The 14,747-nt window shown below is 38.7% G+C and overlaps 2 protein-coding genes across 2 annotated transcripts; one reads left to right on the forward strand and one right to left on the reverse strand.

Annotated features, from left to right (window-relative positions):
* The first annotated feature begins 3,376 nt into the window (after positions 1 to 3,376).
* On the forward strand, positions 3,377 to 7,959 carry LOC137940822 (probable galactinol--sucrose galactosyltransferase 2). The gene is made up of 14 exons (XM_068785947.1): positions 3,377 to 3,669; positions 4,336 to 4,595; positions 4,772 to 4,862; positions 4,994 to 5,042; positions 5,150 to 5,241; positions 5,528 to 5,635; positions 5,735 to 5,845; positions 5,924 to 6,334; positions 6,428 to 6,569; positions 6,642 to 6,709; positions 6,792 to 6,926; positions 7,012 to 7,229; positions 7,402 to 7,490; positions 7,584 to 7,959. Exons 1-14 carry the CDS (start codon positions 3,377 to 3,379, stop codon positions 7,869 to 7,871), a joined length of 2,355 nt encoding a protein of 784 aa, XP_068642048.1. The 3' UTR covers positions 7,872 to 7,959.
* A 423-nt stretch (positions 7,960 to 8,382) lies between these two features.
* Positions 8,383 to 11,532, reverse strand: LOC137941534 (cytochrome P450 724B1-like). The gene is made up of 9 exons (XM_068786988.1): positions 11,298 to 11,532; positions 10,638 to 10,962; positions 10,317 to 10,469; positions 9,964 to 10,203; positions 9,787 to 9,873; positions 9,555 to 9,633; positions 9,277 to 9,383; positions 9,032 to 9,156; positions 8,383 to 8,632 (listed from the first exon to the last, which is right to left on the reverse strand). Exons 1-9 carry the CDS (start codon positions 11,507 to 11,509, stop codon positions 8,446 to 8,448), a joined length of 1,515 nt encoding a protein of 504 aa, XP_068643089.1. The 5' UTR covers positions 11,510 to 11,532; the 3' UTR covers positions 8,383 to 8,445.
* Between the last annotated feature and the right edge of the window lie 3,215 nt (positions 11,533 to 14,747).

A 14,747-nucleotide genomic window follows, 5' to 3' on the forward strand; every position in this document is an offset into this window, starting at 1 on the left:
CTTTTTTGTATAATTTTTTCAATTTATAAATATTTTAAATCCATAATAAATGGGTAAGAGAAAGATTTTTTCTATTTATAAATATTTTAAATCGATAATATGTTAGTAAAAATTTTAATTAATTAGTATACTAACATATTATCGATAATAAATGGTGTTAAATAAGTAAGAGTTAATTTTTAAATTATTTATTATATTTTTTAATAATTTATTATTTCATATATAAGGTAATAAAAAGTGTATTCATAAATTTGATTTTTAAATTAAAAAAATTATTCAAATTTTTATCATTTAATGACATGGCATCTTATTTGGCTGTTGAGGGGTGAGAATTATGATGTGGCAATCGATGTGTCTATCTACTCATGCAGTGCTGATGACGTGCAACACGTAATCTATCAATGCTTATGTGTTACCTTTGACTGTACACATGTACAGTGGACCGATCAAAGTTGGGTATTTTTCAAAATAAGTTCATAATGTCGTCATTTATCAAAATAAGTTTTTGAAATTGGGTAATTTGGTAAAAAAACCCTATCATATTGTTATATATTATTTTTTGTCATATACATAATCACTGCATTCTTCTTTTTTTCTTGAATTTGTCCTCTTCTTAACACTCTAATAATTGTCATAGTCTTTTTACATCAATCTCTTATTATAATCATCATAAGTACCAATGTCATCTCAATATATTCAAATCCGCAACTTATGTCAGTTATATCCATTACTGCACTCATTTTAATTAAATTATTCTCCAACAACTATCTGTTATAGAAAAGTCAATAGATTCATTGATAGATCTATTAAGCCACCTTAAAAATTATAAGTGATAATTCATCCATGATAAATCCATCATTTGAAAAATGGGAGCTTAGAGACCAATTACTTGTTAGTTGGTTCAATGCTACAATGGTTCAATAAGCCTTTTTGCCATGTGGTTGGAATCAAGACCGCGAGGTATGTATGGCAAAAACATGAAATCAATTTTGCAAATCACTGAAAGGTACGAAAGATGCACCTCTGTTTAGCTTTACAAACAATGAAGTAGACAGAAGATCAAACTTTAAATGATTATGTCACCAAATTTAAAAGAATATGTCACGTTTTAGCAGCCATACAAAGTCCTATTTCAAAAGAGAACAAATCTTTTTGGTTTTTCCATGGATTAAATGTCCCATATGAATCCTTGGTGTGTTATTGATACTCTAAGTTCATGACCTTTGGATAAGTCAAATACTTGGAAATTCATTTTCTGCCATGATGGTGAACAAAACTTTTGCCAACAAGTCATCAAAGGCAAAAATCAACAACTGATTTTTCAGCCAAAATTCAGGTAAGTCCCCTAAACATTACAACTTCACCTAATCCAGAAATAACACTTCTAATCAATTCCACAAACAACAAGAAGCAGCCATCATCCACTACGTCATCAAATGGGATACAATGTCAATTTTGTCATAAACCCAATTACACTATTGACACATGTTGTCATTGGTTCAATCAAAATTACAAAGCTAAAAATATTCCAAAGCGCTTGAGCAACTCTCACCGTATCTGAGTAGAAAGAGGACTCATAGTGGTTTCTTGATACTGGTGCTACAACACATAATAAATAATCTAGGTATGTTCTCAAACCTATCTCATTATAAAGGATAAAAAAGAGTACAAGTAAGAGGAGAGTAATGCTCTCTCAATTGAAGTAAAATGACAAGTTCAACTACCATTCGCTATTGGCTCATTTTACCTTAACAATATTCTTTTCGATCCATAAATAAATAAATAAATCCCATTTTAGTTTCAAAGTTTACAAAAGACAGTAATTGTTTTATGGAGTTTCATCCAAAATGTTTTCATGTGAAGGGCACACATAATGGAATAATTTAGGCTAGCGGGACAATGTCTGATGGTCTATAACTTTTTCCTTGAGAAAAAAAGTTTTTGCAGTCACAAAAGAGTTACAATTTATATTGTTATATAAACGACTTGGTCATCCATCTTCAACTTTGATTTCATCCTTAGTTAGACAAAAACTACTCCCTAATTTAAGTCCTTTTTTAGACGCTTGTGTTAGTTGTCGAATGGCAAAACTAACTAAATTGTCTTTTGATCGTATTGAACATAAAGCTACTAAGCCACTTGAAGTGGTTCTTTCTGATTTGTGGTGACCTTCACCATTAATTTTTAAATTTGTATATATATATTACAATAGATTTGTGTAGATGTATCATCCAAAGGCTAAGAATGAAGTCTATGGAACATTTGTTAAATTTTGAAATATAGTGAAAAATCAATTTTCTAGTAGGAACAATGTATTTCATTTAGATGGAAGAGGTGAGTACACAAACTCTCTTTTTAAAGATTATTTGATTCAATATGGAATTCTTAATCATCTCTCTTATCCTTATACTCTAGAAGTAAACGGAATAACTGAAAGAAAACACAATCACATAGTTGAAACATGTTTAACATTGTTATATGAAAGTAATGTTCTAACTAGTTTTTGGGTTGAAGTTTTTCAAGCTGCAACATATTTGATTAATCGACTTCCTACTGCTCCCTCACAAGGTAAAACTCCTTACTCTTTATTTCTAAATACTTCTCATACTTACAATCATAATCGTGTTTTTGGATGTCTATGTTTTCCTTGTGCATGACCTTATAACAAAACCAAGTTTGAACCATGGTCTATACCCTATATTTTTATTGGATTTCATGATTCTTATAAAAGTTATCAATGTTTTTGTCCTTCTCTAAACAAAGGGCAAGGAAGGAATCAAAGTCGAGAAATAAAAATTGTTATGGTAGAAAGGGCGCAACCACCGAGCTCCTGTGCATCGATAAAGTGGGACAGGGAAGCCTCTAACTCATCTTGTTAGCTTCCAATGTCATCATTATATATAGGACTAATCTAATTCGAAAAACCATTTGGTGAGCCGTCGGATCATGATCAACGATTATCTTAAAATATTAGAATTCTTAAGATAATAAGATGTAAATTGTTTGTACGTTTCCTCGGTTATTGGAAGGGTAAGACGGTCAGGGAACGCACATTAAATTTTGCCACACCTTAATAGAGGGTCATTTCGGCCACGTTGAGCTAAAAAGATTCCATGTGAAAGAGTCCATGAGAAAGATTCGAGCGAACAATCACTGGCGGAGAGACGGATAGAAGTTGAGCTACAAAGAAAGCCGTCAGAGTCCGAATAATGCATACATTGGCAGCAGGCATGTGCTCAAAGAGCAAAAGTGGACACTCTTCCTCCTATTCCTTAGCACTTCCAGAACCTCTCACTTCCCACCAAACATATCCTTCCCAACGGTCTTAACTTCCACACACTCTTGCAAATCTTTTTTGCATTTGCAGCTCGAAGCCATGATTTCTTCTTCATCCGTTCGCTCCCTTCAATTCAACTCTCATTTCCTGTCGCCAAGAAATGGAATTTCGCTCTCTGGGTGTCCCAAATTTCGGAAGCTTTACAAGCACTCGATGTGTTTATGTACTGCACCGATTCTCAAGGACGGGATTTTGAGGATTAATGGCAAGGAAGCGCTCACTGGGGTGCCGGAAAACGTCACTGTAACTACTTCAGTTAATGGATCAGCGTTCTTGGGCGCCATTGCCACGGAGAAGACCAGCCGAGGGGTGTTTAAGCTTGGAGTTCTTGAGTGAGTCACCTTATTTGTTTTTTGTTTTTTCTGGTGCTCTACTGCAAAGCCATTTTGAGTGGAATTTTATGTTGTTGGAGAGAAGACTTTTATGTTGCTGTCTTAATAAAAAAGAGAGCATTCAAGGTTGCTAAGCTTCACGTGTGAATTTCTGCTCCATGGTGTTAAAAAATTTGATTTGGTTGAAGAACGGTAACCGGACAAGTAACACTGTACTACGTTGTGGGGCCTCGTCCATGACTTTTTCTGATCCAACAACCATTATAAACTGACTAAGGTTCTCTGGTAACACCAGAGTTCTGGCATTTCAAATATGTCAGAATTGCTAAGTTGGATTAATTTTCAGATGGTGGAATTGTAGTTTAGCCATTTGAAGTTGCAGCTCAACCTTGTTTCTAAATCAGAACGAGAAATCTTATTCTGTAGCAGAACAGATTTCTCGATTAGAAGATCCATGTTTCACTCTATTGTTTCTTCAACAATTCTGTTTCCCAGTTTGTGAACTTCAAAATAATCCAGATGCAGTTCTCGTGCTCTTTGTTCTCCCAAAAATGTGATTTTCAGTTGCTTCCTTCTCATTGATTATGGCGTCAACTAAATCTGAGTTGTACTTTTAAAATGGAAAGAAGCTAATCTAACAGTGGTCTCATTATATTTGTAACGCAGGGAGCAGAGATTCTTTTGCTTGTACCGGTTCAAGATCTGGTGGATGGTACCTCGAATGGGAAAATCAGGAAGTGAAGTTCCTACAGAATCACAGCTGCTGATTTTAGAAGCAGTGGAAAAGCTACCAGTCGATGGGCTAACCCAAGATGTTTCTAACAAATCTCCATTCTATATTCTGTTTTTGCCCCTTTTAGATGGTGGCTTTAGAAGTAGTTTACAAGGAAATTCTTCAAATGAACTTGAATTCTGCACTGAAAGTGGTGAGTCTTGCCAAGGATTCTAACATCATTATTTGTACGACAATTACATAGCTTTTCTCGATGAAAATGATTATCATGGGTTTAATTATTCTGTCAAATCTTTGCAAATTCACTTGTTGAGATTATCTTACCAATTATCGAAGTTATGGAGTTTGATATATTTCAAACAAATTTAGGTGATCCTGCGGTAGTAGCTTCTGAGTTTCCAGAAGCTGTGTTTATAAGTTGTGGCGACAATCCATTTGAACTGGTGAAGAAATCTATGAAGTAGGTTTCGACCATAGCAAACGAAGTTGAACATCATCAAGCTCTTGAAGAGCTTTTCAGATTTAAACTTTCTTTCATTTCTTTTCTAGCTTTTGCTTTTAACATTTTACTGTGTGAAAACCTATTTACAGGCTTTTGGTGGAGCACAAGGGTACCTTCAGGCACATTGAAAACAAAGAGGCAAGTCTCTGACTGCTTGGTTTGATCAAGCAGGTTTAGTAACCCTCATAAAACCATCTTGGTGGGTGTAATGACTACATCATGTATCTTTCTAACAAATGATACAGATGCCAGGAATGTTAGATTGGTTTGGTTGGTGCACTTGGGATGCTTTCTACCATGACGTTAGTCCTCAAGGAATTTCAGATGGTTTAACAAGGTATGCAATGCTTTCTTTTTTTCGAAAATTTGAAGATAAAGAAGAAACCAACTTTGTTCTTCTAGTTTATTTTTTGTATTCCAGTAAATTTTTGCCTCTTTTTGGTCACATTTTTCAAAGATTAATACTATACGCTTGTCTTTATCTCCTTTCTATCGTTCTTCTTTCTTGGTTCTGCAACAGAGTATGTAATTAGATGTCCATTTCCTATTCAATTACATCTTTCTGTTCTCTTGTCAACGTCAAAATATTTCTTGCATTCTCTCTTTTTCTGACTGCTGTACAGTTTAAATGCGGGAGGGACTCCGCCGAAATTTTTAATAATAGATGATGGTTGGCAAGATACAGAGAATGAGTTCCAGAAAGAAGGGGAACCATTTGTTGAAGGATCCCAGTAAGTTAACCGGTCTTATTTTTCCTAAAACCCTCTCCTTCTGATTCACTTCCTGTCGAGATAATCAACATTAACCATCTCCTGCTTGCAAAATTACAGATTTGGAGGCAGAATTGTCAGCATCAAGGAGAACCTTAAGTTTCGTGAGAATGATGCAGCTAAGGATCTGAAGCATTTTGTGACAAAAATTAAAGATACTTTTGGCTTGAAGTATGATCAAATTGGACACCCCTGTTGATGGCTCACGTAATTTTGAATTTTGCTAATGATTTCATTTATTTCTGGTAGGTATGTCTATGTATGGCATGCATTGATGGGGTACTGGGGAGGTCTTCATCCAAATTCTCCAGGGACTCAGAAATACAACCCCAAGTTACTTTATCCAGTTCAATCCCCTGGAAACTTATCGCATATGAGGGATATATCCATGGACTGCATGGAGAAATACGGAGTTGGTGTTATTGATCCAACAAAGATTGCTGAATTTTATGATGACCTACACAGCTACCTTGCGTCTCAGAACGTTGATGGTGTCAAAGTAGATGTACAGAATATTACAGAGACTGTTGGTAGCTACTTCGGAGGACGAGTGCCTTTCACCAAGCAGTTCCACCAAGCCCTCGAGAAATCCATAGCCAAAAATTTTCAAGATAACAGCATAATCTGCTGCATGGCTCATAGCAATGATTCAGTATATAAGTAAGCCTAACACTGAGCATATTCTGGACAGTAATTTCTTCCCGATGCTTACATCCTACTTGATTAAGTGGCTTCTCTTGTTCATGATTTCAGTTCTAAACAAAGTGCAGTGACTAGAGCATCAGATGACTACATGCCACGGAATGAAACATCACAAACGTTACATGTAGCTGCTGTATCTTTCAATAGTATCTATCTCGGAGAAGTCATGCTCCCAGACTGGGATATGTTTTATGTATGTGTTGCTCTTGATCTTGAATCGTTATGTATGTATCTTGATCTTACTTTGGTCCTCTGTAAATTTCAGAGCAACCACTATGCTGCTGAGTTTCATGCAGTTGCACGAGCTGTTGGTGGTTGTGGGGTTTATATTAGGTATTTACTTAATTACTTGTGCTTGGATTCCTTACCAACTTTTGCTAAACATTACAAAACCACATTTTGGTTGTGCTTGCAGTGATAAGCCAGGCGACCATGATTTTGAAATACTTAAAAGGCTTGTACTTTCTGATGGTTCCATCCTAAGAGCAAAGTATCCAGGCAGACCCACGAGGGATTGCTTATTCAATGACCCAGTTATGGATAGGAAAAGGTAAGATCTTCATGGGATTTGAACTGATTAGGCTCATCAATAACCAAAGAAGCAGTCTTATTTTGGCTTCTTTTTCCTGCTGCAGTTTGTTAAAAATTTGGAATGTGAACAAACTTAGTGGAGTTATTGGGATCTTCAATTGCCAAGGAGCAGGAGTCTGGCCTGGTCTGGAAACCGTGGGGACTCAGAATAGTTCTCAATCATTCCTTACCGGACATGTTAGTCCTACTGATGTTGAGTATCTTGAAGAAATAGCAGGTGAATTGTGGACAGGAGATTGTGCTGTCTTTTCATTCAAGTCAGGTATGTAGTTCTCTTGCTCCAAATGGATAGTGAAGGTCTCTACAATTAGGAGAAAAAGTTCTATATGTTTTCCAAGTTTTTCTTCAGAATTTTTTTATGACACGACATTTTTCTCAATATTATTTCAATCACTTGATGTAATTTATTCGCATTTTTTTTTGCCCAAACACAGGATCCGTCAGTAGATTAAGTAAGACCCAGTCATTCGATGCTTCACTGAAGGTTTTGGAATGTGATGTCTTTACCATATCTCCAATAAAAGTAAGTGAACCCTCTTTATGGATCTTCATTAGTTTCATCTTTTTTGTGTTTTCTGTTAGATGGAAATGATGTTCTTCTAAACACATCCAACAGGTTTACAATCAAAAGATTGAGTTTGCACCCATTGGGTTAATCGAAATGTATAATTCTGGAGGAGCTGCTGAAGCTGTTGATGTCGTAAGTCATAACCCTGGTCTCCTTTTAAGCATTAGAGGCAGAGGCTCTGGTCTTTTTGGAGCTTATTCAAGCTCAAAACCTAAGTTTTGCACCATCAACTCAAAAAAGATAGATTTCGAGTTTGATCACAGAGTAAATTACTTGAAACTATTAATTCCCAAAGGAAACAGTTCCTGGGATATTTCTATTCAGTGGGAGGCTTGAATTTTAGGGTAAGCTCCACTCTATGCTACATTGGCATGTTGATTTAATAATACCAGACTAGATAAATGTGAGTTTTACCAGAGGAAATATTGTGGTATTTTATAGTTTTACCTGAGTCTTCTGCTTATTATCAAAGCAAACTCGTCTGAACAACAGATATTTGAACTCGACCAAATGAGAAAATAGATGACAACTATCTCTGCCTTCTAAAACTTGCAAGAGCTCCGAAGCCTTAACAGGCCGGCAAACAGAAAAATAGAAAAAAAACGATTTCAAAGCAATTTCCACCCAATGGATTACTGGTGATGCGTTAACAATATCTCAAGCATTCCAAGCTTTCAAAGGATAATCTTTTAACATACAAAGTTTCAGGGTTTCGGCAGAACTCAGCTTTTACGGACAAAATCTTCAAGTCAACTAATCGGGTTTGACGATAATTTATTGTTCATGATGTCATAACGATATTAGTACAAAAACAGAAAAGGAAAGATGCAGTAACGATACTTTATCATCATCGCGAAGACGAGAGGATCTTGTGTTTATGTACGATACAAAAAGAAATTTTTGCAAGAAGTTAAGAAATTACAACCAGACCAGGCTGAGACTCCTTCCCTGTTTCCTGTCCGACTCCAACTTTGGAGTCTCCTCTCTCCGTCCCAGAACTCGTCTCCCGTTCTATCGGCTCGATATTTACAGGCAACCCTTTGTGAAACTCGACGTAAGGATACGCCATCGGGTGATCCGCACCTTCAGTGCTCCACCTGCGCCAACCAAAACCAATAAACTTTTATCTCATGATTTTAAGTGGGCCCTGCGAAGTGCTCGCAGGAATGATGACTCGGGGGTAATATTGACCCCTTGAACCGGCCCCACCCATGTGCATCAACATGATTTGCTTTGCTAATCCATCTGGGCCCTGCAAGGGGGTTCAGAGTTTCTTATTGTCTAGCTGCATGCCACTACGTTAAGTGTCAGGATCGTCTCATCATTTGGTCTTAGGGATACCCCACCAAGTCCCTTGCACTTACCTGACAGAAAATGATGGACCCCACCCAGATTGCTTCTCTCTCCCTGCTTCAACAGTTTGGGACGACTGGGGGTAAAATTTCTCCGGAGATTATTTATTTGTGGGAAGGGAAAAAAATCTAGTGTTATTATACCTGAAGTTCAGCACAAGGTGGTGGAGGAAGAAGGCCGTCTCTACTTTAGCCAGCTCCGACCCTGGGCAGAACCTTGGTCCTCCACCAAAGGGAGTGAATTTTTTGCACGTTGCCTGGCTCTGATTCTGATTGTTGCCCATATATCACGCATTAATAGAACACAAATCTTGAGATAAGGTATCATTAATTCATGCATGGAAATTTGGATTTGAGTGGGATCATTTTCATGAGATGGTGTTCATTACCTCCCATCTCCAAGGATGGAATTCGAGAGCACTGCCGTGAAGAGATGGATCTAGATGTACAGCACTGAAAACTGGGAGGACCTTCCAACCAGAAGGAATAAAGTAATCTGCCAGAAACAACGAGAGCAGAAGCAGAAGGAGATCTTGATCAAAACCGATAATGCGAGTATTAAATTAAAAGAAGACGAGCTCATGCATGAAATCATTAGATGAAAAGCATGTATATGGTAAGATTATGCTTTCATTTTTTTAAGTTGCCATTTGGTGGAGAGAGAAACCTTTAAATCTGACATCTTTGAGAGCCTTTCGGTGCACAAACTTGACTATGTTTCCACATCGCAGAGCTTCATTAATGACCTTACAAATTTTAAAAAGGAAACAGAAAAAAAGAGGCGCTCATCATTCGAAACAGGCTAGAATGTAATCCAAAAAAACATAAATACGATAAAGCGAACAGCAGCAGCAGAAAAATGAAAACAAGCCGATCAAGGCTGGGTCATACACTCATACCTGTTGAGTGAATTCCATTTTCTTATAATCGTCCCAGTTCAGATACTCGTTTTCCAGCTTACAGCTTCTTATGTTCTGATGTTCTAACTGCAACGTGATGGAAAAAGAGCTTACTAAGCAGTTGGTCAAATGTCATATAAATTTCTTGCACATCTAACAGTCAGGGTAGGGTGACACCTTTAGCTGCGCTAAACCTGGAGGCGACTGACCCATGAACTGGACTACCATGGCCATCAGCAGAGAGGTGGTCTCATACCCACCCAGTAAAGAATCCAGCACAAAACTCACTTTTTCATCTTCGGATAAGGTATTGACTGAGAGGAGCGTATCCAGAAAATCGCCCTTCTTGGAATAATTCTCTCCAGTCCTTCTTTCTTCGACGATAGCTTTAACTGTGGACGATATCCTAGTCCTTGCCTGTAAAGATACAACAAAAGGTAGTGGAATTATGAATAGGTTCACGCGTAAAGTGAAGTAAAGGCACCGATACTTCGAAGTTTTCGATAAAAAAGATGTTTAGAATCGAGTACTTGAACTGCTCTTGCATATGGAGTGCCGGGAATATAAAGCGGGAAAGAGATTAGTCCCTTCATAAAAGCGAGAAAATCTTCTAGAATTTTTGTCGTCTGTGGTTCATCCGGTGCCAGTCCAAGTATCTGCTTCACTATCACGTTGAACGTGAACTGAAGAGAAGCAGAAAGGGCGGAGAAAAACAGTAAAGCTCATCAGCTGAAGTCAGAATCTGTAAGTTACTAGCGAAAACCAAAAAAGCAACTTATGTGTTCCACGTACTGAAAAGAGTATATATATTGGATGCTCTCTCTAGTTCTGTAAGACTTTGGGGCGTGTACCTTTCTAGCTTCTTCGCAGAAGATAATTTGTTTCTTGTCTTTCCATGAATCCATGATCTGAAGTGCAGTTCTTTCTATATCGTGGAGATAGTCAGGCTTTGATTTAGTTGTGCCGACCAGCGTCAGAGCTAAGCTTCTTAGCCTCTTATGGGTGTCTCCAACCACGACAAGCATGGAGGATTTCCCCAGTATCCCATGGATGGGCCTTGGGTAACTGCATTGAAACAGTTTTTCTTCGTTTTGTAGTATGAAATTGTTGAGCTCCTGATCGCAAGACACAATTGTTGGAGAGCAGAAAAGATGAGACCTGAACACTTTGCCGAACCTGCAGAGTGGACACCATCAAATTCATCACCATTTTTCTAATGTTCTGACCTGTTAGCCTTCGCTCTATTAAACCAGTGACGCAAAAAGAGGTTCTAGATACGCTTAAACTACACTACACAGAAAACATGAAACTCATCAATACTGCATGCATTAAAATTAAGCATAAAATTTCAAAAAATTAGAAGAAAGAAAACCCGCATCAATAGATATCTTCGTAAGACTCAAAAAAAAAAAAAAAAGAGAGAAAGGATGAAAAAAAACCCAAAAAGTGCATCAAATAGCAACTCCAGAAAGCCAAAAAAGCATGAGAGAATTCATGGGGAATTCAATCACCTAGCACAGTGATCTTCAAGGAAGGTCCCAATTGAATTCGAAGCATGAGGTTTGAGGAAACTCAAGGTTTCTCCAAGAACAGGCCAACCAAAACTACCCTTGGGAGTGTCTGTGTCTCTAAGATTGAAGAACAAAGGCAAAAAATGGGTGAAAATGAGACCCAGAAGAAATCCTATGAACCCAACCAATGCAACACAGAAACCCAGAACCATGGTAGCTTTATTGTTCCCAGCTAATAAGCTGAAAGAAGGCTGATAGCCAACAAAGCTATTCTCCGGTCTCTATATATAGGACGTGAGAGCTCGCGAGAGCTTCTATTATCGGGTCAGAGAGAAAAGAAAACAGGCTTTTGGCAGATTATTACAGCGGGTGAAAACCCTTTATCAGAAGCCTAGGAAATGAAATCCAGCTTAGAGTCTAGGATCTAGCCCTCTAGAGAGAGAAAGAAAGGTGAAATCCTATTCAAACTCAGACACGAAGACAGCTTCCAATGCAAGCTCAGCCCAACTTATGAACCACTGCTTAATTGCTTTTTAAAGCCCGTAAACGCGACTGTACGATGGTCTTGGTGCTGTACTCCTGTAAGTGAATCCACACGTGGGGGATGGTGGGTCCAGTTTGATGATGTGATGCCCACACACATGGGTGTATTGGGTAAAATCGTTTTTGGGTATTAATCTAGTGGGGGTCACTGATCCAGTAGCTCATCATTTTATGACATTCTTCCTTCGGCCCCACAAGATCAAGCTACCCGCAAGATGGATGGTTATCATCATAGCTCTTAAATGGGAACCCACAAACCGAGCTAGATCTAGACTTGCAGCAAGTGGTAGCCCTAACGTGACCCTTGGGTCTTTAGGCGTTAGAGATCACATGGACTCACTTAATGGGTCCCAGTGATCCAGTAGAGTAGGCTTGAGCATCCCAATATCCGGTGGGCCCATGAGATGAAATTCTCGAATACTGTTCCTGGGGTGTCGGGAGGGGTTGCTTTGAAGACCGACGGAGTTTTTTACTAATTTTACGGCTTCTTTATGAGCCGCACGAGTTGCAGTGATGTTTTTTCATTCATTTCCTGTACTCCACCTTAGCTTCTTCCTCTAAAACACCTTTGTTCACGTGAGCCCCTTTTCTTTGTGGGAGAGTGTCTGTCAGATGCCTTCGGTCTTCCTATCCCTTTTACAACCCCGCTGGTCTGCAACGTTGACGATCGCAGAAGAGATCAAAATAGGAATTTCTTCACGGCATGAACAGGCGCTTCGCTCTTTCCTTACCCTTTTACAACCCCACCGTCTGGTGGCTTACGTACGTATAAAACTGCCCGAAGCAGCTCACATGCCCTCTAAGGCCACCTACTCGTGAGCTTCACATGTCTTCATGTGACGTCAGAATTTGACCAAGAACCCTATTGGTTATGTGGGTCGCACTCCGGTCCTATAAATCTCAGCATCCTGCATGCGTCGCATTAACCAAATGGAGGTGGCAGTGAGCACCGATGGATTTTTCGTTCATGGATTCACATTTGAGTTGCACGTAAGGAAGCTTACTGAAACCTGTTTATTGTGAGAGACAGACCCAGGTTTAGCCGTTTCGATCTCTTACTCTATAAACGGTTTGTTCATTTTCAATCACATAAAAAAAGGCGAGCAAACCCATTTATATTTGGAGACGGATGTTTTTCACCTTCGGTATGTGATAGGAAATCAAGATACCAACTTGAATATTAGTGGTTTAATAGATTTAACCTAAGATATCATATATTTCACAAGTTTCTCTTACTAGATGGGATTTGAGGACTAACATATTTAAACTCGAGATCATATTTTCTGATAGGGATGACTGAGACCCACTTCAATGGAGAAATGAGCTGCATTCATCTTCTTCTCCATAACATTCGAAGGGACTAGTCTTGCCTCGTCGCTCTCGCGACTTTATCTTCACCTGGTCGTTCGATCAAGACACGTGATATGGAGCCCTGCAAATGAGTATCCTTTTTTGTATTAGATGGAACATGAGAAAAGCCTTCTTTCCCTTTAATCTTCCTTTTTTAAGCTAAAAGCGACTTTGTTCATGGAAGCGGGGCGCATGAGGATGGGCAGCGCTGTGATTTGCCATCCGAAAATCATAGCATGTTTCGTAATGCATGGACACGAGAGACTGTTTTCAGCTCGCAGCACTTTTGCTTACGTTTTCAAATAATTCACCCATAAGTAAGTTATTCTGTTGCTTTTACTCTTTCGTTGCCATGATCCATTGATCTCCTCTGCCACAACCTCCAAGAATTTGGGACTTAGGAAGTTAGTCGCCCTTTAGTAATTTTGTAGTAAAATTCAATTTAATTGGGATGTAATTGGCACTCAAGCAGACTCCTAAACGAAGAAGAGAAAGCAGTGCCTTCTCTGTAGCTTGATTGTTCCTTTCAAGTCAGGCACAGAGTGATTTCAGAGGCTTTCAAGAAGCTCGGTGGGTGTGATTGGTGGTCAGCATCTCGAGCTGTCGTTTCATTCTCACTATCTCAGTACTGGCAGCCTTCTGTGCCACTGATTTGTCATAGGGTTTTGCAGGTTCTGCTCGAAGGAGTTGAATCGCTGGGGGTCGAAGATCACATGATTCCATCGAGTCAAAGAACAATATGTAATGAATTTTCCTTGGGTTCCTCAAATTATTAGTTTCAACTTTCAAGGAATACCATATCACCCTGTCTTTTTCCCTTGCGGATACCAATAAATATTCCTGAGATTTTCTTGGACTTCTGCTGCAGATCTGTCGTATAAACGATGCAGTGATGTCACCAGTCACCACCCTCCCTATGACCTATACTTCCATTCGAAGAAACAAAAACCTAATCTACTCTGCTCTCCTCTCGAATCCAACTTTACCGACCTCTCGCGTCGATCGACTTCTGAATAAAATAACAGCTCTTGTTCAAACCAGGGAAAGTTTTGAGCCAAAATCATTTCTTAAACTAAGAGCTAGGCACTAAAAAGAAATAAAGAAATAAAAAAACAAAATCACGCGATTAATTTCCAACGGACGACTCGTTTCGATGACCGGATTGAGTCAAATGTGGGTTGTTCCGGCTGGTCATGGAGAATCTGATAAGAAGCGAGATCTCTGTCTTCACATTGTCCGAGATGGCACGAGGAGATGTCGGTTGGACCAAAGCTCTCCGACTTCCGACTCTCGACACGACCCCATTTCCTGCAACAAAGAGGTCCTGCTTTCGATTGATTAGCAACACACGAGGGTCTCTTACATAAAAAAAGTCGTAAACAATGAAATCTTTTCCCTTTTGTTATCATCTTCTCCTCTTGTCAGCTCGACATGCACGGAAAAGCTGGCCACGGAAAAGATGGAGACGCTCTCATGCAAGACTGATTCGCCGTTTTCTGGTTGGAAACATGTGGACGTGAGTATAATATCAGTTTAATATTAATCTTTTTACATGAG

Source organism: Aristolochia californica, unplaced genomic scaffold, assembly GCF_029961685.1.
Source record: "Aristolochia californica isolate CCGP_79_NKW_82.1479 unplaced genomic scaffold, dmAriCali1.0.hap1 SCAF_9, whole genome shotgun sequence".
Taxonomy (NCBI): Eukaryota; Viridiplantae; Streptophyta; class Magnoliopsida; order Piperales; family Aristolochiaceae; genus Aristolochia; species Aristolochia californica.

Bases quoted from the DNA above. Each gene is read 5' to 3' on its own strand.
- LOC137941534 (XM_068786988.1), bottom strand. From the start codon at position 11,509: ATGGTTCTGGGTTTCTGTGTTGCATTGGTTGGGTTCATAGGATTTCTT. The intron at 10,963-11,297 runs GTGATTGAATTC...TCCACTCTGCAG, and splicing joins CTTGAAGATCACTGTGCTAG to GTTCGGCAAAGTGTTCAGGT. The intron at 9,157-9,276 runs GTAATGAACACC...GGCAACAATCAG, and splicing joins TCCATCCTTGGAGATGGGAG to AATCAGAGCCAGGCAACGTG.
- LOC137940822 (XM_068785947.1), top strand. From the start codon at position 3,377: ATGATTTCTTCTTCATCCGTTCGCTCCCTTCAATTCAACTCTCATTTC. The intron at 6,710-6,791 runs GTATTTACTTAA...TTGTGCTTGCAG, and splicing joins GGTTGTGGGGTTTATATTAG to TGATAAGCCAGGCGACCATG. The intron at 6,927-7,011 runs GTAAGATCTTCA...TTCCTGCTGCAG, and splicing joins CCAGTTATGGATAGGAAAAG to TTTGTTAAAAATTTGGAATG.